Here is a 27,831-nt window from a genome sequence, read left to right on the forward strand (position 1 = left end):
TCTGTGGGTCACCGTCAGGAGAATTCCCAGACAGTTTATGAATGATAGTGACCTACATTAACCTCTTCCCTGCCTGTAGCATTCTGCTATGTGCATTCATTAAAGCATGTTCTGAGTCAGTGACCTGTGACCCTGCATGAAGTCATCAGAGGTACCTCAGCACCACTAAATAGCTTGCTTGTCATTCTACACACAGAGAACATGCTGGAAAATACTCACACTGACTGGACACATGACACACACCCTAAGCCTACATTCACAATTTATTCCCCCTCTAGAATGACAGGACGGATTTGTGTAGTGACAGAACACAGGGGGTTCCAGATATAATATTCCCTGTTATATCTTGTTGTCTTTTATTAGAACTGACTTTGAAATACAGTTTTTGTATAATAAACCTGTTTCTTTAAACCGTACTTGTAAGAAATGGAAATGTCAGTGCTTGCAGCGTATCACATGAATGAATGAAGGGAAAATGTGCTTGTCAGATGTCTATGAGAGCCTGCTGTTATTAATATTATTATTATTATTATTATTAATTAACAGGATTTATATAGCACCAACATATTATGCAGTGCTGTACATTATTAGTATTATTATTAATAAACAGGATTTATGCAGTGCTGTACATTATTATTATTAATAATATTATTAATAATAAACAGGATTTATGCAGTGCTGTACATTATTAATATTATTATTATTATTATTATTAATAAACAGGATTTATATAGCACCAACATATTATGCAGTGCTGTACATTATTAGTATTATTATTAATAAACAGGATTTATGCAGTGCTGTACATTATTATTATTTTTAATATTATTAATATTATTATTATTAATAATAAACAGAATTTATATAGCGCCAACATTTTATGCAGCGCTGTACATCATTATTATTAACAGGATTTATAAAGCGCCAACATGTTACGCAGTGCTGTATGTTAAATAAGGGTTGCAAATGACAGATGAATACAGACAGTGACACAGGAGGAGAGGACCCTGCCCCGCAGAGCTTACAATCTAGGCTTGCTGTTTCTAAATCACGCAAGTAATGTATAGGTAACATTTCTAAATGAAATAAGAACGCATGTTTTCACTAAAATATACCCTACTGAAATGATTTATTACAGAATATAGAATGATCCGCCAGATTTAAAATAGTTATGTTGTTATATACAAACAACATAACTATTTCAATACCTATATTAATACATACCTATACCAGAATACATAGTTTATATAAGGATGACAGTATGTTTTTGGGAGGTGATTAATTGAGGGGTGGTGGTGGTCTCCCTTGCATTACATCTGCTGCTTTTGTTAACTTGTGTTGTAAGATCCCCTTCCCTCTGCCCCCATCCCAGACAGACCTCCCTGACATGGGGTGTCTAAAAATACTGAGATGTTACAAGCAGTTGAAGCATGGTGAAGGGAGCCAATCCTAGGCCCAGCTATGCATAGCACCCAATCCTGGTCTTGTTCACTATCTCAGCAGGGATTAGAAAATACTCATCTTAGTTGTATATGGTCATGGCTAAGGCATTCCTGGGAGTCCATGCCTCTGACGTTGGGGGGAGGGAAAAGGAGAGGAGATCAAGGAGGGAGGGGGATCAGTTTTCTTTAAAACCAACACCATCCTGGTCTCCACACTTTCAAACAAGTTTGCTAAAAGCCCTCTGCTTTCAGCTGTCTCTCCATTGACTTTCCTCCTCTATAGCTGGAACTTGTACATCTCTGGATCAGCACTTCTTCTATATCATATGAAGCTTTTTTTTTCCTAACTGTTCTCTGACAAAACATCTTTATCACAAAGCAGCCCTGCTGTATTTATCTGATCCCCACAAAGCAAGGATTGACTGAAAGGAAACAGAAGACAGGAAGAGTTGGGGAAAGGTGGAAGCGGATTACATTGTGATAACCCTCCATACCCCTCCTGCTGCTCTCTCAGCCTGCTGAAAGAGTTAACTACAACTTGCCAAGAAACATCTCACTCTTTCCAACAAGAGGACGAATAATAAGGGAACTAATTTGATTGTTGAGGTCTGTTTCAGCAGCTTGAACTCAATTTCACAGTGAGGGTTTGGATATAGAAGTCCTTACACCCCCTATTTTTTCCTCCACCCTTTTTTTCCTCTTCTTGATCCCCTTATAAAAAGCAGAAAGCTCCAAATCTAAAGCCAACATGAGTACCAACGACTACCACGACCAACACCAGTTTTATCAAGGAGAGGAGGCAGAAGAGATGCCAGCTACAGAGAAGGACCTGGCAGAAGATGCCCCCTGGAAGAAGATCCAACAGAACACATTCACCAGGTGGTGCAATGAGCATCTCAAATGTATGAACAAACGTATTGGGGACCTGCAAAAAGATCTCACTGATGGCCTCAAACTCATAGCCCTGCTGGAGGTGCTGAGTCAGAAGAAGATGTACAGAAAGTACCACTCCAGACCTAACTTCAGGCAAATGAAGCTGGAGAATGTGTCTGTGGCCCTGGAATTCCTGGACAGAGAACACATCAAGCTGGTGTCCATAGGTACAAAACTTTTTACTTCTATACAACAATTCTGATAAATATGTAAATGTATTAAAATAGATCACATCATTGTTACTCAGGGTGGAAATGATAGCTAAATACATATTTTTATATTTTGATGTGCAGATACACAAACTACACATGCCTACACACAAATGTGCAATGAATACACATACACAGCATAGGCACTACATAACACATACATATACAGCATAGGCACTACATAACACATACATATACAGCACACACACAAGTATTGTGCTAAAACTTTATAACACAGCACTTACCAGTAGCAGGTAATTCACAGTATTCATCACCAAGACAAATGTAAAGTCTGTGAAAAGACTGTAATAATGAGAGATGAGAAATCCAAGAGGCAGTACTTACATTAACTTGTGATCACTGGTTGCAATTCATAAGTAGGCTTACTTTTTAACACTGGTTTGTTCAAACTGTGCATATCTTTCAGTGTGCAGTGTTTTTGAAAAATATATTTTATTTGTTTATTTTATGATAAGCAAAAACAGAACAGGATTACTGCAAGTCTTGACTCTCACTGTATTTATTATGCCACTAAACCACTAAAACTTCTGAAACAGAATGCAGGAGAGTGTTTCTGAGGAGAGTTAAATATTGATTTTTATGTCTTGTATATGTTTAATTCCACCAAATTTCATTATGTGAGATTGAGTGCATATACACTGACAGTAAATGCATGCATTTGAATTGCAAAAGCAGTGCACCCTGTTTAGCCTGCAGTATAAATGCACCTTAATAGGATCTGCTGCATCCAAAGCAGAGCAATGCAAAGCAGGTCAGACACAACTTTTGAACTTCAATGTGCACTGCTTTCATAAATTCAGTGGGATTTTACTGAGCAGCCCTTGATTTGCTTTCCAAACACATGTGAAATACAGGAGAACATGGTCCCTTCACATTAGCCAAAAGTAAAAGTTGTTTCAGAACTTTTGTATAACTTTTGCACATTCTAAACTTTGTAATTCTGGTATAGTACAGTCCAAAGAGTGTCATGTTGGTGTTTATTAAAAAGCAAGAATTATCTACTAGTGATTATATCTTTTTTTGAAAGACAAGTGAATACATTTTACATGATATATTTTAATATATATGCCAGCAAATACAGGGCTTTTAAAGTGATAGGTTAGTCCATGGATGCCTTGTTTTATCATGGAAATAATAGATTTTGATTGTAGTTGCTTTTGATTCACTAGTCACTATATTTGGACATTATGGACCTTAACTTGGCTTATTGTGTTACAAATTTGCTACATAGTCTTCAAGAGCACATACAAGGAGGGGGTATGACACTTTTACAACCCTCCCTGGTCTGGAAACATGAGAGTAATACTGTGATAAACTGTTGCTGAAAACTTTTGGTATCTGATCATACAGTTGATGCAGACTGGCCAATCTATTTTGGCAATATACAGGCAATATTAAACATCTCCTATATAAGTTCAGTTGAAGTGCAATATGTTTATTTAGGGAATGTGTCAGTTGGAAATCCAACATTTATAGGCTGATTTACCAATATTAAAGCATTTTCACCTAGGCTGTGAGACCGATGGTAAGGTTGTGGTGGTTACTGTACCCTTATACCACGAATCGTTTAGGTGGGCAAGAGGTTGGCATGGTGCTATCTGCCAGGATTTGTTCCGGAACTGCTGTTCTCAACTCTTAGAGTCCTTTAACATTCTCTACTCCTTTAGTAAATCAACTCATTCAAGCAAATCTGTGGTCATGTCTGGAGTTTCTCCAATCAAAACTTATGTAGGGTTGATGTCTCTTCCCAACCTAATGTGATGGTACCGGGCCAATCACCAAGTTCCAGCACTTTTGTAGGGAGTAAGCCACATGTTCCTCCATATGTGGGAGTACTCCTTTACAACTGGACACTTCTTTCAATGGCAGAGAGAACATAAAAATGAGCATGCACTGTTGAAGAAGAGGCATTAAAGCAATGGCAATGTACAGGTTTGCTTTGAATATGACTATTTTACTCTAGGCTTAGTTTAATGTAATTTTGTCCTAACTGATGGAAATGTTTAGAGGTGTTTAGCTGACATCATTGTTTAGAACAATAAGTAAGAGAGACATTATCTGACATTCATTGTTTAGAATTCAGCAGGTGCAGAACAACATTTTTATGGCCCAGTCAGTACATGTCATATTTATACCATACACAGCGAGACAATATGTGAGGGTGATGTCATCATAATGAGGTAATTGGATCAAATAGAAGGTTGACACTAATATACAACAAAAAGTCCTAATATTGGTGTAAAATGCAACATCTGGTAAAATTATGTTTGTATGCTATGTTTAGGATTATATATCCATTGCATTACCGAACATGATGTGACAATTGCTCATTCTTATCAAAAAATGAGGAGAAAGGCTAAAGTAAAGCTATACATGAATCAACTTGCACATGCTGCAAAATGCGGCTAAACAGAAATTGACTGAAAAGCCTCACCAGACCCATCAGATACTTGTACAATCTATGGAAGTTTTCTAACCTGACCAATATGATTTTTTTTGATCCTTTACTTGATATCCATTACCTTTGGTTGATTCAGAAATTTAGAATTAATTTATGGCTAATTCAATATAATGATCAAAGCGGAAACTGACCCTTGTAGGGATGGCTCTTACCCATGTTAGCATTCTGGGCATATATAGATTGCCATTGCTGACTTGCTGATCTGAAAATGGTAGTTGCCGGACTATTGTCTTTTGTGGAAGTGTCTAAGATCCAAGCTTTTTCATGATTTTACCCTAAAAAATATTTGTTTAGCTGTTGTTTTAGAAGCCTATGAGATGTAGAACATTTTTGGTTATTATTCTAAATTAATTTAGTCTTTTTTACGAGTTCAGATAATTTTAAACTCTTTGATGGCATTGGGGACATGACATGGGGAGATTATAATGCAAATAAGCAACTTCTACTTCACAATACCATTAAAACAGAAATCTTGACTAAACAAATATTGTCTAAATAGAAGAGGCATGTGTATTCTTCCTTGGATCATGGTGTACTTTTGTGTATTTCTTTCAGTTTCCTGTAATAAAGACCAGTCACTTCTACTTATATTACTCGTGAAAGGTACCTGGTCTTGTATCCGCCCCTCCTGTAGTTTTGTGCAGGTTGCCTGTAGTGGGTGGGCCTGCTGGGTCCCTCCCACAGATTCGCCCTCAACACAGGCTGCACATTGATGATGTAAATTCGTTTTAAAGGTGATGTCTTGGTTTGTATAGGGATTTGGTGGACGATGTATTTAATTTGTTGCTAAGAAGAAATATTTAAATTAACTTTTGTCCCTGGAGTTTAGTTTTCTGTAGACTGTAGTGCTCAGTCATGAACATGATAGTAGTACTACAACAAAAACTTAAAGAAGTGCAGGCAAACAGCTACATAGCTGAAACAATTATATTTTATTTTTTTCTATTAACCTCCCTAGCGGTAACCCAGAGTGTGACTCAGGGTAGAAAAAAGTTGCTGAAAGCGGTAACCCCCGAGTCACACTCGGGGTAGGTAAACCTATGGGAGGTAATAATAAATACAGCGCTTACCTGATCCGCTGGTGTCCCACGTTGTCCATCGCCGCAATCTCTGTCGTCTTCCTTCTTTCCCTGGCCGGCTTCTGCACCTGATGAGTCACCGGGGAGTTCCCGGTGATGTTGGTGCGTGTGTACGTTGCTGGCGGGGCGGGAAATTCAAAATCTATTTGTATGTTTCATAGTATCTATTTGTATGTTTCATAGTATAAGTATAATATGTATTTTAAAAAAAATGTTTTTTAAATATATAGAATTTTTAATTTATTCAATTTATTATTTTTACATGATTTTGTGTTTCAAACTTTATTTTACTTATACTAATATATTTTACTGTAAAATAAATTTTCATGAAAAACAATGTACCGCTTTTAGACATATAAAACCGGAAATAAATGAACTGCTAGGGAGGTTAAAGGAGTTAGTAGTGGCCAGTTCATTCACTTTTATCACATTGCAAAGGCAGTGGAATGCATGGAACGTAAAGGTTCCCTACCATGCCTACCATGCAGATTGGATGGGTAAGGCAAAGAAACATTTAAAATAGGGCATAACAAGTAACGAAATCAACTCTAAAAGAAATCAGATACTTGCTTATTAACTTTTGATCTGAACCAGAATTATTCCAATTGATTAGATGCTGTAAGAAACACTTCTCAAATCCTCGAATTGGACAGTCTGGCTATGTTAACACCAGTTATCTGTATAATGTAGAGCAAGATCAGGGCTTGGAATAATTCTTCCATACAAAGTATATGAAGCAACATAGTTAGAATGTTTTACTTATGTGTAATTGCTAAGTTGCCGAGACCTGGAAAGTCACAAAGTGAAAGTATTCTAAAGAAGCAATGAGTTTATCTGCCACTGACATTTTATAACCTTCTCCCTTGATACTGTATTTCACAGTAGATACAGGTGACCCGCTGTCTATAGCTGCCAGTAAGTATCTGATTTACAGTAAATTAATCAGAAAAGCAGCACCAGTACCTAGCGTTATGTACATATCCTAAAGTGTCACTGGGTGGCATTTGGAAGTGTTTTCTGAATGTTTTACCAGTGTATCTAGTCCCAGGGTCCTTACAAGTTCTAAAAAAACTTGTAAGAACCCTGGGACTAAGGGGGTCCTTACAAGTTTTTGTAAGGACCTCCATTGTCCTTCAAACATTGGGGGCTGGGGTGGACTATGACTATGACCGGTTCTGCGGCAATTGCCCCATCAATGGTCAGTTGGTGTAAAATTAACCCAGACCCTGTTGTTAGTGTGAAAAGTATGATGTTCTATCACTAATGTCAGTGGAAGAATTAGTGGTTTTTCATTAGTGTCCCAACAATGGTGTCAGTGGGTGGAATAGTGCCCCATCAGTGGTGTCAGTGGGTGGAATAGTGCCCCATCAGTTGTGTTAGTGAAAGAAAAAGTACCTCATCAATGGTGTCACTATAAGGACTATTCCTCCCACTAACCACCATTTGTTAGTGTTAGTGGGAGGAATGGCACAGCATTGTTTGCATGAGAGAGAGGAATACTACCCCAATGGTCAGTTGAGTGAGAAAAAAAGCCACATCTGGCTAACAGGCTTAAGTTTTGGGACCTCTTATCTAATCTGATGGCAACAAAAACATGTTGAATACATTTTGTGTACTTTTTGTAAATTACTACCTAATTTTTTTTACTCATACTCTTCTCTCATGTGAAAACTAAACTATTTTAGTAATGTTAAATCAACATTAACAGGATTTCTTTTTTTAAGCCCATGGCAATTTGATCCTATCTGACTCCATGCTTGTTGCTTATTTATCCAACAATGCCAGTTGGCAAGAAATTCCTAAAATTCCACCCTCTTAGAGAATTTGTCTAGTGGAAGCCTCCACATACCACTTTTGTCCCTGTAGGCCTTACTTGTGGAATATTATCAGCTTGGATAGAGGGAGAATATGAAAAAGCCTGTAGGCATGTAATGGTGATTAGAAGATGGCCATTTAAAACCATACTCATTGTTTATTCACCTGTGCATACTATTGCAGTGTGCAAGCTATATAAGCGCTGGCTTAATCTCCAGAAAACAGTTAGGAAGCCACGGAATTAATGAATTATTCACCCTATGATCAAGTGGACAGGAGTAGCATCCACAGGTCTTCAAGTACCCATAGAATATATGATTATCTACTGGTTCATATTCAATTACATCATGCCTCTTGTCTATGTGTACAGTCACAGGTTTGTGCATTAAAGAAAATTTGAGTTAGCTTTCCTACAGATCAGTGTTCCATTTGTGGGAAGAAAAGGTCTGGCAAATGTGCATGCAATACAGAAGTTCACTCGCTATTTTTTGGGTATACCCATGGCAAGGAGCAGCTAGTTTGCATCTTCCTATCATGCTAACACCCTCCCATTTGCCCTTCAGGACCAAAAACAGTTTACAGAGGGCTTTTTAAAAAGTATTTCGATTTGGTTGTTTTGGTTATCTATTGAACTGTGGTTTCTTATGAAAAGTTCAGCAAAATAAAGTGATGAAGTTATTACTTTACAGATTGCAAATAGTTTTTAAGTTTAGTATTTGTGGAAATAACCTCTCCTAAACGTGGGTATTTAGGAAAAAATAAACTTTAGATTTGAGGTTGCTATCTAACAATTAGCTGTGAATGTTTGTGTGTGCATGGTGCGGAGCAGATAAGATGTGCACCTCCTACTGAGAGGAGACATGACAGGTGTGAGTGACATTCAGCAGGGCTCTCATCACTGATACAACCCATATTCTGTGTGTGGGGGAAAATAGTCATGACAAGGATAGAATGGTAGTTTAAATAACTGTGTATTAATCGTTTGTACAGGTAGTACTTAACATTAACTCTTGGCAAATTAAAGATGAATGCAAGCTCCTTTACTGGGCTAGATTGTTTGTGCAGAGGTGGCATCAGGTAATGTGATGTATGTTGCTTTGAGTTGGTTTCCTCCTCTTATTATGTTGGGTTCCTTCCTGTTAATTTGTTTTTTCACAATTATAACAGCATTGCCCAGCTTCTTAGCTGTTATTTTGAACCTTAAGAAAAAAAGAACCAATTACATAGGCCCATGAGTACCACAACAGCATAGGTGGTACTCATGTATTTCTATCACTCCCTAACCTTAGCCTTAATTTGCATTAATTTCTAAGTTTCAAACGTATCCAACTTTTGTCCTGAGCTTCAGTTTCAAAAAAATCAGCTTTCCTTTTATTCTTATCACTTTGTTTTATTGAATTGCATTAACAATCCTTTACAAAGAAGTTAGAACTTTTAGCATTTTAAACACAACATGCTGATCTAAAAATCTGGAAAATATTATATCTCAAGGAATTGCCATGGATGACAAATTTCATGTAAAAGCATTAGTAGTTAGGAATTTGCAAGCAGGTGTTGGCTCTAATGAGAAGAACTCTAGTACAGTGCTGGCAAGTTCAGAGTGACACATGAGTTATAGTGGATTACTTCTACTTTGCATTAGTGGGGTTAGTGAGATCACTCCATGGGGTTGATTCACTAAACACATTAGGAGGTGGATGTTAATGCATTCATTATGGGGGCCTCAACTTTGGCCCCTGACAACACCAAAGGACCATATGTAATTTGTAATGTTACAGAAGACTTTTAGAGGATTCAGACATTGAGGAGATGATCAGAGACTGTTTTGAAACTCATGACATACTGCAGGACACTGTCAAAGAATGTGTATTTATATATAAATATATATATTTATATACCCATTTAAAATGAACCCATACATGCAGTACTGCAATGCATCCCGGTGTAAATAAGTTTTCAACTGATGTGTCCTCTTTTCAAGTACAGAAATCATTCCATTAATAACAATATGCTATACACAGTGAGTAATGCTGTGTTTTATTGAAAACCATTGAAAAAATATATTCTTGTTAGGTTGTTGAATTTCCTTGCTTATTTGTAATAATTATTATGTTTATGGGTAAATAGTTTCATAAATAGCACAGTTGATTTTGTTTAACACTAAATGACACCACTTCCTAAAAATGCAAAAATAAACAGTGATTGATACCAGGCGGTGAAGTGAGATGCCAGAATCTTATCTTTATCGAATATATACAAAGGTCAAAAGATGGAGCTGACATCAGAAGAGCTCAGCAGGCTTTTTCCTCAGTTCTGTTCCTTAGATTCCACTTTCTATAAATGATCTTTGGCTTCATGTATTTCTCATGGGGCAATGTAACAAATGCATCACTTATTTACATATTACCAATTTTGTACATCCAGAACACATGTTTATGTTAGACCTCAAACTAGGAAAATGACATAAAATACAGATGAAAGGTCAATGCAGGGAAAAAGAATAAACAATATAATATAGTATAGTAACAATATAGTGGCAATACATAGCGGACAACCAAAGAACTACCCCCCCCCCCCCGAAAAAAAAAATAAAAAAATAAAAAAATGGCACCAGTAACTTTTGCTAAAAAAAAAAACATTTCCCCTGCTCCTGGTGGCTTTTTGTTTTTGGACCCATGGACCTGAAAAAGATGATGTCAACGTTAGTGGCTTTGGGGATGAAGCAGGGACAGGATCCTGTACTTTTGCTGTAGGGGAGCCTACAAAGAAGTGAGTGTGTGCCATAATCAGAAAGTATGCTGTGTCGCCTCTGCTAAAAGCACAAGATCAAAACCAAAGCAGCTGGAAAGTATTTGTTCTTTCACTTTCTACTATTTTTTTTTTTTTTATTGTGAACAAAGCAAGGGGCTAACTGTCTGAAGTAGGTAAGGTATGCTTGCAATATACAGAGATGGTTGGAGGTGAGTATGAAAGGTTGTTATAGAAAATGCTTAGCTGATTATCTCTGGGTATTATACTTTTAGCTGTACTTTTGTCTTTTTTTTTATTCCTACCTTTCACGTATAAATAAAAAATACTCTCTTTAATTTGAATTGTTTATAAATGGACCCATAAGGTTTAAAAATGGATGGAGTTCTCCTCGCTGCATGTCATGTTATATATCCATTTACAAAAACTATTCCCCTGGCATTTAGGTTGACAAGTGTATATTTATACGCAACACACCAACTGAAAAGTTTATTTATACTCATTAAACTTGTACAAAAATGCATTCCAATCCAACTTTAAAGACAGATGGTAATATGTTATATATATAGAAACTGCTGAAACAACATGCATAGAAAAGATTGATATTTGTGACTTATAGAGGTCAATCTATCAAGCAATTAAAATATTGTCAGATAAAAAGAAACACATGGTCCTTAAAAGGGAAGTTTAAATACATGCTCGACATGTATGAGAAAAAGGATCACTTGGCTGGAGATATAAGTGGACCAATTTTTTTGTAACCCATATGTTTTTAAATACATTTTAAATTAATTCCCTACAATGGGCTTCATAAATAGGAGAATCTTAGGAAGAATTGCATAACCTGCACCATAGCGACCAAATAGGTTTTTATTTATAGTGCATGTGAACCCTTACAATAAACTTTGATTTGCTTACTTTTGGGCTGGTAAAATACCAGTAAAAAAATGTTATTGTCTGTTCTATATGTGCAATAGGCAATAATAGGACATAGGACATAAAAAGTGTGGCTAATAGCTCCCTATTGGTATCCCAACTACCTGAATTCCTAGTATAAAAAAAAATATACATTTTGGGAATTTGTTCATTTTCAAGTATGATGTCCAGTACCCAGAGATGTGCCGCCATAGGCATCTTACTATACCACACCTGTCTTTCTGTATGCACAGTTAATACATCCTGAGGGCAAACCTGAAATGTCCCCAGCTTACCCACCATAGCACTCTTGGTGAATGTCTACTCTGGTACCTGGCATTGCATTAATGGAAGGTAGGGGAGGAGTATCACGTAGAATGCCCCATTACCTGGATTGGGTGGGAAGTTTAATTCTCAGGACTATGGTGACAGATTAGGATATCAGCAGACACAGGTAAATAGAAAACAATATTTGTTGTGCCTCCCATATAACAAATTTGTTGCTTTTTCTAGTATGGGAAATATAATAGTTCTGTCTAAAGCAGCATATTACATAGTTGGAATGCTTATGGCTGAAATCGCAGTTTATGTTTCTGTGATGAAGCAAATTTTAATTATCTATATTATGAACAACATATGTCAGTTTTGGCAAACACAGATAACAGAGTCATGATCTTCATTGTTTTAATAAGGCAAAGTGTACCAGAGGCGAGTCTAGAATTATTACTAGACAGCCCGATTCATGCAAACTGGAATAGACCTGCAAGAAAAAGATTCAGTTTTATTATGTTTTCTATTAGTTATCATGTAATGTAACAATGTAGACAATGTAAAGCATGCTAAAGATATGCTATAGAGAACCTCTACTATACTGGACTAACATTATAATATGTACTTAGAGTTTTTTTTTTCCCAGAACATATTTGCTCTCTGCTGGGTTCTGAAACATTTGGGTGACCTTGAGCACCTTGTCATATTGTGATAACAGTGATAAACTTTTAAGAAAAATCGGGCGTATTTATAGCCTTTTCTCATAGCAAGTGGACTAAAAAAACAACCATAAGCACCCAATATAGGAACTCCTTGGAGTTTACTAAATTCATACGAATAAATCTATATGCTATATCATAAGATATACAGATTTACAAAGTAGATGCGATAGGTAAGTTTAACAGCTGTTGGAGCTAAACTATCATTCATGCATACACCAATTTGACAAAACTGTACTAGGACTAACTTGGCAGCTCCACAGCAGATAACTGCAAAAATGTAGGAAAATGGTCAAAAATATATTAAAAGGATTAATATAAAATCGATGTTTTGTGTATAGGAAAGCCACATCCATCACAATATTTTTAATATTTACACAAGACCACAGGGTCTACATTTGTTAGAAAATACAATTTAGAAAAAAAGAAAAGTTTTGCAATGTCTTTTTGATGATTGTAACTTTCTGAATTGTTACTTTTGCTGAATATATATATATATATATATATATATTAGTCAATAAGATGTGACAGTTAGAAAGAAGGTGTAAGGTTGCAGATTTTGCTTTTACATAGTGGTAGAAGATTTTGTATCCTACTTTTGGCACTGATCCTTTCTTTCGTCCTGGCATCCTGGGACACAGCTGTCACTGCTTTCTCCTGTCCTGCTCACGAGGCTGCCATTGGGGACAGAAAAAGTCTCTGTCAGTGACACAGCAAATAGCAGAGATCATTCCAGAATGTTAGTCTCGGAAAGATCCTGAAGTCGCCTAGGTACCGTACAGACAACTGACACATAATATTAATTTTGTATTAAATATAATGAATGAGTAAAATGGAATGGTATAGGATGAGTCCAGCTCTCTGTCTGGTTTGCTCCCGTGTTCCATGTTACTTGGTTTGGGTTCACCATTTTGCTGTTGATTGTTTTTTTTTAACTTTAACATTTAAAAAAAAACAAACAAACAAAAAAAAAAACACCAAAATGAACCTGCCTGCCATACCAAGGCTGATTTGTCCAAGGCAAATAAGTATTAGCCAAACTTCACAATGCAAACCACCTCATTCCTTATCCTGATGTAGATACACACATACTGAAAATATACCAAGCATTTATTATTGGTTCATGAATTTGTGTGCACATAATGCCACCCTAAACTTTCTATATGAGTCCCTGGGTCGCCCCAGAGAGAATAAATAGAACTAGATTACTCAGCTGTTGAACACAGGGTACGCTGACAGCTGTCATTACTGGACAATAACAGGTTTACAGTCTGTCCACACAGTTTTATCTTTGTGCACAAAAAATATCACCTGTGCATTTCTAAAACAAAGAAGAACATTAACAGAAAGATATATGTAAAGCACACTGGTGGGTTTATTGGCTTTACCCAAATTGGCTTTAGACTAATAAACTATGATGAGGACATTAGACAATGAGCTCCACTGGCCAATAGTTTTGACATGACTAAGAACTCTGTGCAGTACTAAAGAAAATGTGCTATTTAAATGTATAAATAAATGTTGCAAATTTAAGAGATTTCAATTATTTCTTTGGTGTACAATACATTCCCCAAATGGAGGTTCCCTACCCTTGATATATGGCTCCAAAATAGACTTCCCCATTACAATAATCACCCTGTATTTTGAAAGAAGAGTTACTTTAGGTTGGACAATCAATCTGTGTGGATTGTGATAAGGAATGCAATAAAAACAATTCAATTTAGTGTTTGGCTTATTTGGCCAAGTATTGTGAAGTTCTATATCCCTATTTCTCTTAACGATTGCAGTACTGTAGCATGCAAGAATTTGTTGTCAGCCTACCAATTTATAGAGAGTGGATTAAGACCACCATTTTTGGTGGATCAAAGATTGCAATATTTTACATGCAACTGCCTCAGTGATGTGAATTGTATGGATGTGTTGTTGTTTAAAGGGTATATCCCTAACATTCCCAGCTATGTGTTGTGCTTGCCAGCACTATCAACCCATCCCACAATGGTGACAAATTCCCTGAATTATTGCAGTCTGCTTTGTCTATGGTATAGTCTGCATAGGGGCATATGGGAAAGGCGTAGCAGTCTCTGGGGGAGTTAGCATGAGCATTGCTGGTTTGGGGCAGGTGGTGGTATGCCGGCTCAGTGACAGGTGTCACACACTTGGTCCAACCACTTCAGCAGTTGGTCTTGATCCTCCAGGAGGAAACAGCTGAGAACACCAAAGCCTGAATGATCTGGAGTCACAACAGCATTCCTCAACATGACAGCTGTCTCCACACTACTACTGACAATCCATTACCTCTCCATATATTGCACGTAGATACAAAGAAATCCTAGAATCTTCTTCTATCCCTTTGGTTTTTGTGGCATTTACCAGGATTCTGAACATTGCAGTTTTTCCATGTCATAAAATGATCAGCACATTTTCAAATAACTTGTGGTGCATAAAAATGGTGGCAAGGACTACTATGTGTGTAAAAACATCAAAAACTTGTAATCAGTTACATATTTTAATAAATAAGCTTGGGATGAAATAATCAAAAGATATACCTGGTATCATAAAAACTAATAATCAAGTAAATATATATACAAACAACACAGTCTCAGCACCCAGTTATTTAAGTCAAGGTACAATCACAAAGCAATGAATGTGACTTTCCCCAAACATTTACTAGTAGTGAATCAATGACGGTCAAAACATATGCGCTAGGAAAATTCATCTGTAGTAAGTGTTTGCTGTCAGAATGACTGCTTTATAAATATATTTTTATTAATATGACTATACCCCCAAAGGTGACTACTTTTGCCACCAAGACTAACGCAATTTACAGCAAACTACACAATTGATGCTCATACCAGACAACTAGTTTGCACTAGAGGAAACTAACAAAATATGTGCAATCCCTGAGTTGATTTACATGTTGTGGATCAGTCTCAGGTGCTTATGTTAATAACAGATAATTGCAGATTATAGCCAGGACAGGTTACATTTTTCATGAGAGATGTAAAAAATGAAGGGTGTGTAGAAGCAGAGAATAGGGCAAAGGAATTTGAGATGATATTATCTCCAGTGTCATTTGTGCTGCCAGCCTTGTAATTCCCTTCACTTTCACACCCTCCTTCCAGATGACTGGAGGGTGTACCGCCTCTAACACCCCCCACATCCCAGTCCCCACCCGTATATTCCTGGACATTCTCTTTGCTTTTGTTCTTTCAGTTTATGGAAAGAATGAGAAGATATTGGAATGGAGAGAATGCATGACTCATGTAGTGTTTGTGGCAGTATGTTTTGTACATGTGTGAGTGTGATGTGTTTGCAGGCTTGTGTGCCTTGTGAGGACAGGAAACCTGCCATGGCAGGAAATGCTATTTTTCTGGTTGTAATTTACTTCACAACTTTCATTCACCGACCTGGAACATGTATGCAGTAAATAATGTCATGCTTGTTTCTGGTCAGTGATTTGGAAGGGACGTATGCCAACAGATCAACATGTAAGCCACTGGACACTGAACTGTAGCATACAACTAATATCCTACTGTAACACGTGGTTTACCTTTACAGAAAAAATTATGATCTAATTTATGTGCTATTTAGAATGCTAACTGCCGGGCTGCCTTCAGCATCAGTACTTTAATTGTGTGACACAGACAGCATAAAAAAGACACACTCTTCCCTAATCTAATCATAACTAAACTGAAAGGTCAAAAGTAATTGTTTAAGTCATAAACAAACTATGGGCTACATGATATTTTCAATCAATTAGATCACTGTTTCTCAATCAGGGTTCTTCCAGAAGTTGCTAGGGATCCTTGTACAACTTGTGCCTCCTAAGTCAATGTAACTGACCCCCATGATTTTTTAGCTATCTGTAAGGGTGAAATAGTTCCCACTGACCACTACAATGATGTACTTTGATATGTGGATACAGTAACTTTAGTAGAGGTTCTCTAAAGACCTGGAAGTAATTTCAAGGGTTCCACCAAGCTAAAAAGGTAGATAAACACTGAAGTAGATGATTGAAACAACCACATAGTAGAGCACTCTCATTTTTCCATAATAGATTATAGGAGAAGCAGTTGATTGGCAATAGGTAAGCTGTTAATTCCCCAAAAACTTCTGTATTTAAAGCTGAAAACAAATGTCAGTCTGAGCTAGTCTTAGGTACGTTCATATTAACAGCAAGCTTTGCTATACATTTTTTCTGTACTCTTTTTATCTGGCCCAGGGCACACTTGCACGATGTTGGAAAATGTTTGCTGCCAGACCGCTTCTTCAAACACCCGTATAATCTACCAGAGATTGTACTATAAAGGAAACATAAAAACACATTTTTTTTGTTCCTTTGGGTAAAACTTTGTTGTTCCCTCATTGTTGCTGACCAGGCCATATGTTCATCTGATTCTAAGAGCACACATTTCCAGTTGTCCTTTTTTCTGAGACTGTAAGTGGTCAGAATCTAACATCTAGTTCCAGGCTACTTTTATCTACTCATGAAGGTGCCAGCCTTCCATTTGTGTATTGAGAGTGCTGCTGAATGTTTCCTTAAATAGCTTGCCGTTTCTGTCTCACAATTATATCTGGTGTTAGTCTGATGTCAGAAAAGGATTTGAATGTGGATCTTTTCATATTTCACATGCAGTTGGATTAGTGTGTGGATATGGGTTTTATTTGTGTCTGTATTTCTGTAAGGGAAATATATTGGGTAAGAATGTGTGACGCAAAAAGCCTCATTATTAGCCTTCTATAAATGTAGAGTTTTTGTTTTGTCTATGTGACAGAGACTGAAATGAAATAGCAATCTAAAATGTAAGATAAAAGAATCATGTCTCAGCACTGCGCTACATAAATCTTCTACCTGCCAGTGAAATACCAAATAATACAATGCCCATCCCTGCTGCTCTTTTTAGCTTTTACATTATTTATTGTATTTAATGTATGCAGCCTATACATGCTGATTTGTGATATACATCAATCAGTCTGACCTGACAACTGACAGATGTGACCAGGGAGCAGATGACATTCTTTACACAGTGTGTATCTGTCATTAGGTACCATAAGCCAAGACCTATAAATAGTCACTAAAAATATTTCATCTTTCAAATGTGTGCAGGAGGTTTGTAGTGCTGTTCAGAAAAGCAAATTGATTGAAACCTTAAACACTGCAAAAAAGTAGTGGAGGCACTATTTATAGAGCTTTAAAATTTTGACATTGTTCAAACAGTGATTTGTAAGTGCTCATAATAAAGTCAGAAAGTTAAATAAGTAGGCATATTACAAACCAAACAGTTTAGGTGGTGATTCATCCTTGTGAGTGCAGGCCTACATCCTACACAGTTATAATTGAAAGATGAACTTTGAGCACAAAACTTTCATAATAAGATTTCCCTCAATAGCCACAAAAACCATGATCCAAGTTTGTGGGCTCCAAATCCCTTTGCAAACAGATGCAAGACCAGGCACACTACACAAGCATTGAGAGCAGAAGTGTCTGGACTTAATACAATATGCTTCTGCACAGCTTCTGCACCAATCTGGAAAATAACATATAGCAGCACACCAAGATTTATATTGCAAATACACCTGGATACAATCATATTCAGTGACAGATATATGAAGGAGTGCTGTATACACAGCATCCGTTCTGTTCTATGAAGGATGAGTAATCGGCACCCCACTGTGCTTCCCCCTTTTGACTCGCATAGCGGTTGTTCCTGATCTGCCGTGAGATATCCATATACAATGTTGGGCGACCACTGTACATACCGGTATGTTAGATTCTCATCTGAGATGAACACAACTGTCTGTTTCAGATGGAGAGTATATGACATTTATAAAAAATTTAGAATACACATGTATTTAGACAACATTTCCTTATCTTGGCTGTACCAAGAGCAAAGTATTTACTTATAAAAAGCCAAAATACAAATGAAGCATCCTACAGACATTCACATTGCATGTACAACCCTGTTACTGAACAATCTTACTAATGGAAGACTGAAAACTAGCATGATTGCTCCTAGGAGGAGGAGGAAATGCTCTGGGTCTAAATGTTTAACTCATTGTAAAGAATACCACTTGGCTGGATGTAAAGCTGATCTATTGGTTTAAGAAGTGACAGTCACACACCTGAAACAAGCATGCAGATAACTATATAATAAAATATGTGGCAAGTTGGGTGGCAATGAGCCAAACACCTGAGCTGTTTTCCTATTCTGGGCTAGTAATTCAAAAGTATTAAAGGCACAAGATCAGAACACCAACCAGGCTAATAGATTTTAGATGGAGTCAGCAATGGCAGTTTACATAATCTCTTCCACGCTTGTTAACAATGTCAGTTGTAGATTACAGTGGTCCTACAGTGTCCTTGTTATGTAGACGCTGCTAGGAAAAATGTTATCAGCTTGTATTGTCGTACAGTGTGACAGCAGTGCTGAGATGGATAAATTCCAGAATCCAGCAAACCTAAATAGCTGGCAAGTATTTTCCTGATATCTTCTAATAGCTGCATACTTTTTATTTTTTGTATTTTGGATATTGGACCATATTTATTAAAACTCTCCAAGACTGTAAAAGATAGACTAATTTGGGTTAACCTGGGTGATCCAGCAAACTTGCAGTGGATTGGGTTCAGGAGTAACAAATTTGTCAAATACAAGAAAATTATTTGATAGAAATCCATTCCAGCTTTGTTTGATCGCCCAGGTTCCCCTGTGATAGTCTATCATCTCCAGTCTTGAAGAGCTATAATAAATCAGGCAAAATGACTGAAAGCTGTAAATGTGTGCGATTGTACAGCTTGCATTATCTGTTGATTATTTTGTATTTCAATATTTTTAATTAATTTTTGGAAATAAGGGAAGGTTAACAGTGCATAAAAAACATCAACATAGACTGTTGATTATTTTGAACCATGCTAAAATGATCACCTTTATAGTGTTTTTGAACATTTGTCTGACACTTAAAATGATTTTTCATTTGCAGATTCAAAGGCCATTGTAGATGGAAACCTGAAGCTGATCCTGGGTCTGATCTGGACTCTAATTCTACACTACTCCATTTCTATGCCTATGTGGGAAGATGAGGATGAAGAAGATGCAAAGAAACAAACTCCCAAACAAAGACTGCTGGGATGGATTCAGAACAAGATTCCACAACTTCCCATCACCAACTTTCATCGGGATTGGCAAGATGGCAAAGCACTGGGTGCTCTGGTTGACAACTGTGCTCCAGGTATGTGAGCAATTTGTGATATAGCAAGGTACTACATCAGGGAAGTTTAGTTAACTTAATTTATTATTGAGCATACAGTACACAGTAGCAGTAGCATACAGTATACAGCATACAGTAACATATAAAAAGGTTCTTTAACAAAAAGCTTGTGTTCACAGGTTTTTGTTCACTTCAAATAGATTTTGTATTTCCATAGACATTGCGAAACCTGCAAATGTAGGTCAGAAGAATGTAAACTGCAGGTCAAATGCACCTAATAATAAGTTGTGAATAATCTCACAAGCATTCCAAACAGATTTCAAACTAATGCATTCAACACAAGCCCTTAGATTTGTTTGATAAGGATGGTATAAAAACTTCAAAATGATAGTTTCAAGATAGTTACATAAAGGAACTAGCAAGAAGTATTAGCAATCACTGTATGCTTTTATTTATAAATACATATGGTATATACACATAAATATAAGTATAGTCATACCAGGAATATATCCTTTAACAAATAAGGGGTTAAAAAGTATATTATAAAAAGCATACTTCAACCCAGGGGCGATGTGAATCCTGTGATCGGTGTCCAAGTATTAGGTCATAGACAGAAATATCCCTAGATATCCCTGGGACATCTCCCCCCGCTATTCTTTGTAAAGGAAAAAACTGGCCAAACCCTAGACTGCTCCTGGCTTCTTTCAATATCTGCTTTGTCTATAGGCATATAGTGCACTAAAATGCACAAATAGCACAAAATCTGACCCAGTGGCAGTGATTAGCACTGCCATAGTATCACCTAACCCTGTGAGTAACTATTGTACTAAATTATCAAAAGTATTGATATATGTAAAAATAATTGCATTTTCATTGAGACCAAAAAACTGACCTCTTCTTGTCTGTTAAATACATAGGGAAAATAATACCATGTGGTATTGTAGGAGTCAATCTCCTCCTGTTTGTTTGGAAACTTACATATTAATTCCTGTTACCTGTGTGCAGAATGGCATGGCAGCTCCAGTCTAAATAAATGCCATTGGTATGAAAGTATTCTGCACAAATATTATACAGATGACTCCAGCTGCCATAGTTATAAGAATGCAAAATTTTTAGGCTATTTTAGGAAATCATAGCAAAAAATATAACTTATTGTTTTATAAAAAATAAATTGACATTATTTTACATATTGCCTTGGAAAGTATTTATTTGTTATACAAATTTGTATTCAACAAAAGGTTAATAACTTATTTTCCTCTAGCTTGTGTTCATTGTGTGTTAATCTGCCATGGGAGAAGTGTGGGGGGTGAAATTGGTGATCTTTTCTTTTGAGAATGTTAGTTCTCTGGCTGCCATGCTGATGCTTTGGCTTCCAACTTCACTCACCTGGAACAAGTATAAAGGCCGGGCATCCAGCACATTTCTTGCACTCATTTATAGCATACTTGTTCTAGGGCTGGGACTCATAGGTAGCCAAGAGAGTTAGTATTTTCATCAGAAGGTCAGCAACAGCACTTTCTATATTTCTTTTATGACAGGAGCACTTAAAGCTTCCTATTTCTACCAAATCCCAAAGGGTATTTAAAGTTATAAAAAAGACTTGGTTAAAAAGTAATCTTTTTGTAGATTGGTCACAACATTTCTATAAAAAGGAAGCTTCTTACTGGATGAGTAAGTAGTTCAGTAGCACTTTCACTGTGTGTGGACTTTCAGTGGAATTTAAATGGAATACATAAAACATTTTTTGACTATTATAGCTAGAGAGGTGCTTTTAATAGGTGCTTTTTATACACTGTTTACATAGCGTGCCATATTTTTCAGTCACTAATCTCCCATTTTGTTAGATCTGCTGTGTGCGGTTATAGTAACACAATCTTGGCAAAGAATAGGAAGTGACCACATAAGGCTGCCGAAAGATAGCTAGGGTGGTGTACTCTTGCTAGATGATTGTCAGGATCATTGGTCTTAGATGAAAATCTAGCTTGTGTACAGCTGTTCCCCGGCATTGATCATCTATCAGTTCTGGAGGATCAATGAATGATCAAGCAGGGATGACCATTGTAGTTTTATATGGGGGACACAGCGGAGTGACTCTCCCTCGTCCTCCCCTCTCTATAAAAGAAATCAGAACAGTGCTATGTGTACAGCACTCATTTTACTGTCACTGAAAATAGTCACATAGGATTGTTTCCAGCAACAGAAATCTAACACACAGAACTAATAAGTGTTGCTTTAAATCCAGTTTTCTTTTTCTGTTGGGACCCCATGCTGGAGTTTTATGGATTTATGTATAGTAGATAGGAATGCAAACTAAAATTGTACAGAATTTGAACCTTATTCAGTGTTCTCCCCAGAATTTTTTTTAAGCTGGGTGGGAAGAAGCTGTAGGCAGTTGGCAGCCCCTGTATTGTGACACAATTTTTCTACTGACGGGTAGTTACTTAAAGGTGCCGGGTGGTGCACCCAGCTAAAATGAGCTGGGGAGAACACTGCTATTACAGTCCCTTTAATAAATAAGACTGCTTTTCAACAGGACTGCTACATTAAGATAAACTATCCCAAGGATGGCTTACTGATTTGGATATATGACAATCTGTTCCATGTTCCCTAATAAATAAATCATGAGAACTGAGTTGAACTGACCAATTTTTCTAAAATCCCAAAATATTTCTTAGTTTCTTTAACAGATAACCAGAACTGACTTTGTACAACTTACTCTGTCCCTATTCTTATCCAGTAAGGTTATTATTAGTATTTGAAAGGGACAGGTCATGCTATTAGAGGAGGGATCTAATGTCCATTTATATGTAGGCATGAAACAATTTTCAGTGTAACGGTACACTTCTGCCCGTTCCCTTCCATGACAAGTGAGAAATGCGGTTGTAACATTATCCAGTATAGCTGTCTGTCCGCCTGCCAGAGAAGCAGAGGGTGGGGAGAGATGTGTGTAATCTCATATAAGGCAAGAGGCAGCGAGCATAGTCTAGCTTGCACAATCGCATCATGCAGCATCAAATAAAACAGCACAATGACACAAACACACAGATAGATTTCAGTTTAGTCACTCCTGTCACTAATATATTAGGTGATAAGTGTTACTTGCAAGCTTAGAGGATTAGATCTGGGTTTTGGGAATATTATGATTGATTAGGTTAGCCATACTGTTTAGAGGAAATAACTAAATATTTGGTTATTTTTTATGTTATGACATGATGTCATTTTCTGCACTGCAAGCTTATTAATATGTTCGACCCCCATATGTATGATTCTAGATTGAAACAATATGAACAATATAAGACACAGGGATATTATTGTAATGACTCATGGTTGACCGCCTAGGTTGTAACAAATGTGTCTAAATATAAAAAAGTGTATGTAAAATGTGACAACAGCAACATTATTATAATATTCTTATTATATATTTGGCCTCCCAAATGTGTGATTCTAAATTGAAACAATTTGTACAATATAAGACACAGAGATATTATTGTAATGACTCATGGTTGACCACCTAGGTTGTAACAAATATGTCTAAATATAAAAAGTGTATGTAAAATGTTACAGTGACAAAATATTGACTTGCAGCTCAAAGTTGGGAAATAATATTTTTTTCAATAGCTATCCAGGTATTGTCATGTAACACAAACCTACTACAGCTCAGCTGGTGGCTCTTTGAGAAGGTTTACCTATATGGCGCCATACACCACTTCTAGAAACACCTACAACCACCACTTTCACCACAGGTTCTGCAAAACCTTTCTGGTTATATATGTTCTTTTTTTTACTGATCATTAGACTAAATTATTAATTCCAATATTTGTTAGGATGTGTTTATGTGTTCAGATGTGATTGATTGCAATGCTGCAGCGAGACTAAAAGAATTTCAACAGAGCCTGATGGAGAATTAATATTTAATGCTCCAACATAAGTCAATAAAAATTGTGGTGATTGGGTACAGTAATTTTGAGGATGAATGAATTTCATTGTATCCAAATTATATGTATGCAGGACTTGCCGTTGGCTAAGCAACTAAAATTAGACATTTACATGTAGTTTATGATGTAGAAAAGTATTTAAAGTTCTATAAAGAGTGAAGAAAAGATACATTTTTTGTTTACATAATGTATTCTCTATTTTATATAGGTCTATGTCCAGACTGGGAGGCTTGGGACCCCAACCAGCCTGTGGAGAACGCAAGAGAGGCAATGCAACAGGCTGATGACTGGCTAGGTGTGCCACAGGTGGGTCAATAAGTTAGGAAAATCCAAAATTCTTTTATGAGCTACTTACGTGTTATAAAATACATTTGTACAGACACAGATTGTTGTATCACTAAGCCTAACTTTGCTAACACTTTATGTCATTATGTGCTATGATGCTCCTGCATATTGTTATCATGCTTGTATAAGAATGGACTGCAATTTAGGTCTGTTTAACATTTGGTAACAATCCATGGCCATGAGGAAAATAAATCAAAATTGCATGGGTCCTGCATTCTTTCACTCTACGTCTAAATGGAATAGAAAAATAGTGCATCTTGATGACTTTGGCCTGCATGGCTCATAGGCTATAAATCTAGAAGTCACAGCAGTAAACAGAGCTAGAATCTTCAAATGGACACTAATGGAATACTCTGGCTATGAGCTCACTGCCTTCCATATGCACAACACCATATTAAACCTCTGACATTATATAATGTCATTGCTTCTGAACTATAAACCTCATTGTCTGTAGTGAGTCATTCACTAAGCCTGGTATAATCCATGAATATGGATATAAAAACAGCTTTTATGTAGGCATTTATTTCTCTATCTCGCATGTCTGATATCAAAACTACATTCCATTTGGTAATGTAGTAAAAAAAAAAAAATACCATTATTTTTTATAGCACACATTATTGTGTTTTGTTCATGTGGAACAGGTACTGTGTTTGAATAACCTAACAATACTCACCTTCTTTCACATGCTGTTGTTGTAGGTCATTGCTCCTGAAGAAATTGTTGACCCAAATGTAGATGAGCATTCAGTCATGACCTACCTGTCCCAGTTCCCCAAGGCCAAGCTGAAGCCAGGTGCCCCTCTAAGATCAAAGCAGCTGCATCCCAAGAAAGCCATTGCTTATGGTCCAGGTATGAAAAATGTGTTAACAAATCAAATTCTAAAATCCTTTAAGTTTTTACTGTTTAACTTTAAAAAGTCTTGTAGATGGGCCCATTCACATATACATCGTCTTTCAATTAAAATTATGCCTGTATGTCACAGATTAAAGGCATAAAAAAGATTTATTATTAAACAACTAAAAAACAAACACTTAATGCAAAATGCAAAAGTCCATATCAGTTAATTAACATGAAGTCTGGCCAGTACATGACTAGTTTTATATATATATTAAACTACTTGTTCCTTGCACTGTTTTATTAAGGGTTAAAGCGGGAGACCAGGTAGCCCCCGCAATTCCCTTCCTGCTGGCTCTGTCAGTGTAACACGATGTCTGGGTGAGCTCATGCTCTCAATCCGCTCTGCTCCATCTCTACTTGGCAGCATCGGGATTGTTACAATATGTTGATCCGAAGCAGTGAGACCGCCTGCTGCCAAAACTCCCAAATGTGGACAATTAAGAAACAGCCAGAACCAAAACTCACACTTTAGTGAGGCCTTATACATTCCCATCAGCCTTAGACATATCTACAGATGCAACAGTGAGAACATGGCCAAACCTGCAGTGTGTCCTCTTTATAGAGCTTCTGAATTGTTGGCAAGATAAATAGATAGATTCAGGTGCCTTTATTCTGTAGTTTTTTTTAATTCATAATTAGGTAGCATTTAAAAAAATATATATTCTACATCATAAAACAGTATTTATGTATGACCCTAAAATTATATTTACACATTTGTGGCCCTAACTAACTCAGGTTAGGTATTACATAATTTCATAACACACGAAATACAATTTCTTTCCTATGACATAAAGAACATATATGTCTGTGAGATATTGATGCTCTATTTGCTGCTGTTTGGTTCTGATTGCTGTGTTGTATGCTATCCTTTTAGGAATTGAGCCTCAAGGAAACATGGTTTTGAAACCCACCTTCTTCACAGTAGAAACTATTGAGGCTGGACTGGGAGAAGTTCTGGTATTCATAGAAGATCCTGAGGGACATACTGAAGAGGTAAAAATAAATGCAACAGCTTTAAAAAATATGTCTGGCTAGATAAAACAGCTCTCAAATTCTAATATGCCATTATTATGTTGATAACATTGGTAATCTGGCCAAAACATAGTCAACCTTGTATGGCCTTGGGGCGTAAATGTTATTTTTAAACACCCATATTATGGCTTCCAGTAGAACCTATTACTGTTAATAGAGACATAACAGCTAACACGGGGACTTTATGATCTGATTGAGTGACCTATTACCATAAAGACCTGATCTGGACACAAATGAGCCCAATGTTACAAAATAAATAAATGCATAAACAAATGCATATATATTTAAACAGAAAAGGAACTTAACTTAATATTATAAATATTGTTTTTTGTCTTTTTCTTGGAATAAGGTATATAGATAATTTTATAGTATATAGTAAAAACCTTTTTGTTTAGTTTGTAGTCTATGGTAGCATGTTTAGCCTGTCAGGAAATTTTTTTTGCTGCTGAGTCATCTACTCAATATTTCTTTTGAAGGCAAAAGTCGTCCCCAATAATGACAAGAAAAGAACCTACTCTGTCAGCTATGTGCCAAAGGTGGCAGGTCTTCACAAGGTAAGTAAAAAAGTATCTAAGAAAAATTATTTAGGTGTCACAACCCAAAAGAAGGGAGCTCACTACAACCTTTCACGTAAGATGGGTATATAGCTTCCTGAGGATAATTGGGAAGGGGGATATTCACCCATCCTCAAAATAAGATATCTGCCCATTCTCATACAGACCAATGACAGTTCTGTGTAGTGAGAAATACATTTTGTTACATGTTCTCTATGGCAGAGGGTTTGACAATAGCTTGTTTATTACCCCTACAAATATCCAGAATTCAATTACAAGATTCTCGCCCATAGACTGTTAAAGTTATGTGCATTGTTCACAAATTTCAAGCAAGATTTGCAAACTGATCCTAGGCAGATGTCAACCACATAGTTAAATGTATGGTAATTATTCTCTTGTATATTATAAAGGCCCTTTTTTTTAAAAGAAGAGTCTTCACTTGATAATATTCCAAAAATTGGAATTTGTTGTTTGTTTTGGTAAAACTGAAATATGTATTTAGAATATGCACATACATGCAGTTATATTAAGGCTCTTCTACCAGAGTTCACAGTGATAACCTTTACTTAAACTTGTTCTACCACAGGTCACAGTGTTATTTGCTGGACAGAACATCAATAAAAGTCCATTTATGGTCAATGTTGCCATGGCACTTGGAGATGCCAACAAAGTGACAGCTAGGGGACCTGGTCTGGAACCTGTGGGAAATGTTGCCAACAAGCCAACCTACTTTGATATCTACACCGCAGGTAGAGATAACCTTCAAAATGTTCCAAATACAACATTTTTATTTTATTTTATAATGTAAACCTCAGCCATTCGGAGGAAGCAATCCATAGGCTATGATCTGGCATTTAGTGATTTGTCCTCTAAAAAAAAATCTTCTGCCCTATGTCCATAGGTGCTGGTTCAGGAGATGTTGGGGTGGTCATAGTGGATCCTCAGAATCGTCAAGACACAGTGGAAGTCATTTTGGAAGACAAAGGTGATAACATCTATCGCTGCACATACAGACCCAACATGGAGGGACCTCACAAGATCTTTATTACCTTTGCTGGAGCCCAGATTCCAAAGTGTCCTTATGTTGTTAATGTCTCAGAAGGTGAGAAAATGACAATTTAAGAGTGGATGCATTTCCAAGTCCAATGTAGCCACAAGTCTTCCTGATTTACTGTATATATTTCACTTTCATCTTGTGTCAATAATTGTCCTAACCTCGTGCACATGCTGTTTTGTTCTCTGCCAAGAAG

The 27,831-nt window shown here is 36.7% G+C and overlaps 1 protein-coding gene across 4 annotated transcripts in view; it reads left to right on the forward strand.

Moving 5' to 3' along the window:
* Nucleotides 1–1,657: 1,657 nt before the first annotated feature.
* The window catches only part of FLNC (filamin C), a 48,910-nt gene continuing 22,736 nt past the window's right edge, over nt 1,658–27,831 (forward strand). For 3 of the 4 annotated variants that reach the window (XM_072401908.1, XM_072401909.1, XM_072401910.1), the window contains exons 1-8: nt 1,658–2,542; nt 19,591–19,839; nt 23,962–24,059; nt 24,797–24,947; nt 25,870–25,988; nt 26,504–26,581; nt 27,168–27,330; nt 27,483–27,683. In XM_072401908.1, coding sequence (XP_072258009.1) covers nt 2,191–2,542; nt 19,591–19,839; nt 23,962–24,059; nt 24,797–24,947; nt 25,870–25,988; nt 26,504–26,581; nt 27,168–27,330; nt 27,483–27,683 — 1,411 coding nt within the window. In that variant the 5' untranslated portion in view covers nt 1,658–2,190. The remainder of the gene's footprint in view (nt 2,543–19,590; nt 19,840–23,961; nt 24,060–24,796; nt 24,948–25,869; nt 25,989–26,503; nt 26,582–27,167; nt 27,331–27,482; nt 27,684–27,831) is intronic. The other variant, XM_072401912.1, reaches the window with a different exon arrangement.

This window comes from Pyxicephalus adspersus, chromosome 2, assembly GCF_032062135.1.
Source record: "Pyxicephalus adspersus chromosome 2, UCB_Pads_2.0, whole genome shotgun sequence".
Classification (NCBI taxonomy): Eukaryota; Metazoa; Chordata; class Amphibia; order Anura; family Pyxicephalidae; genus Pyxicephalus; species Pyxicephalus adspersus.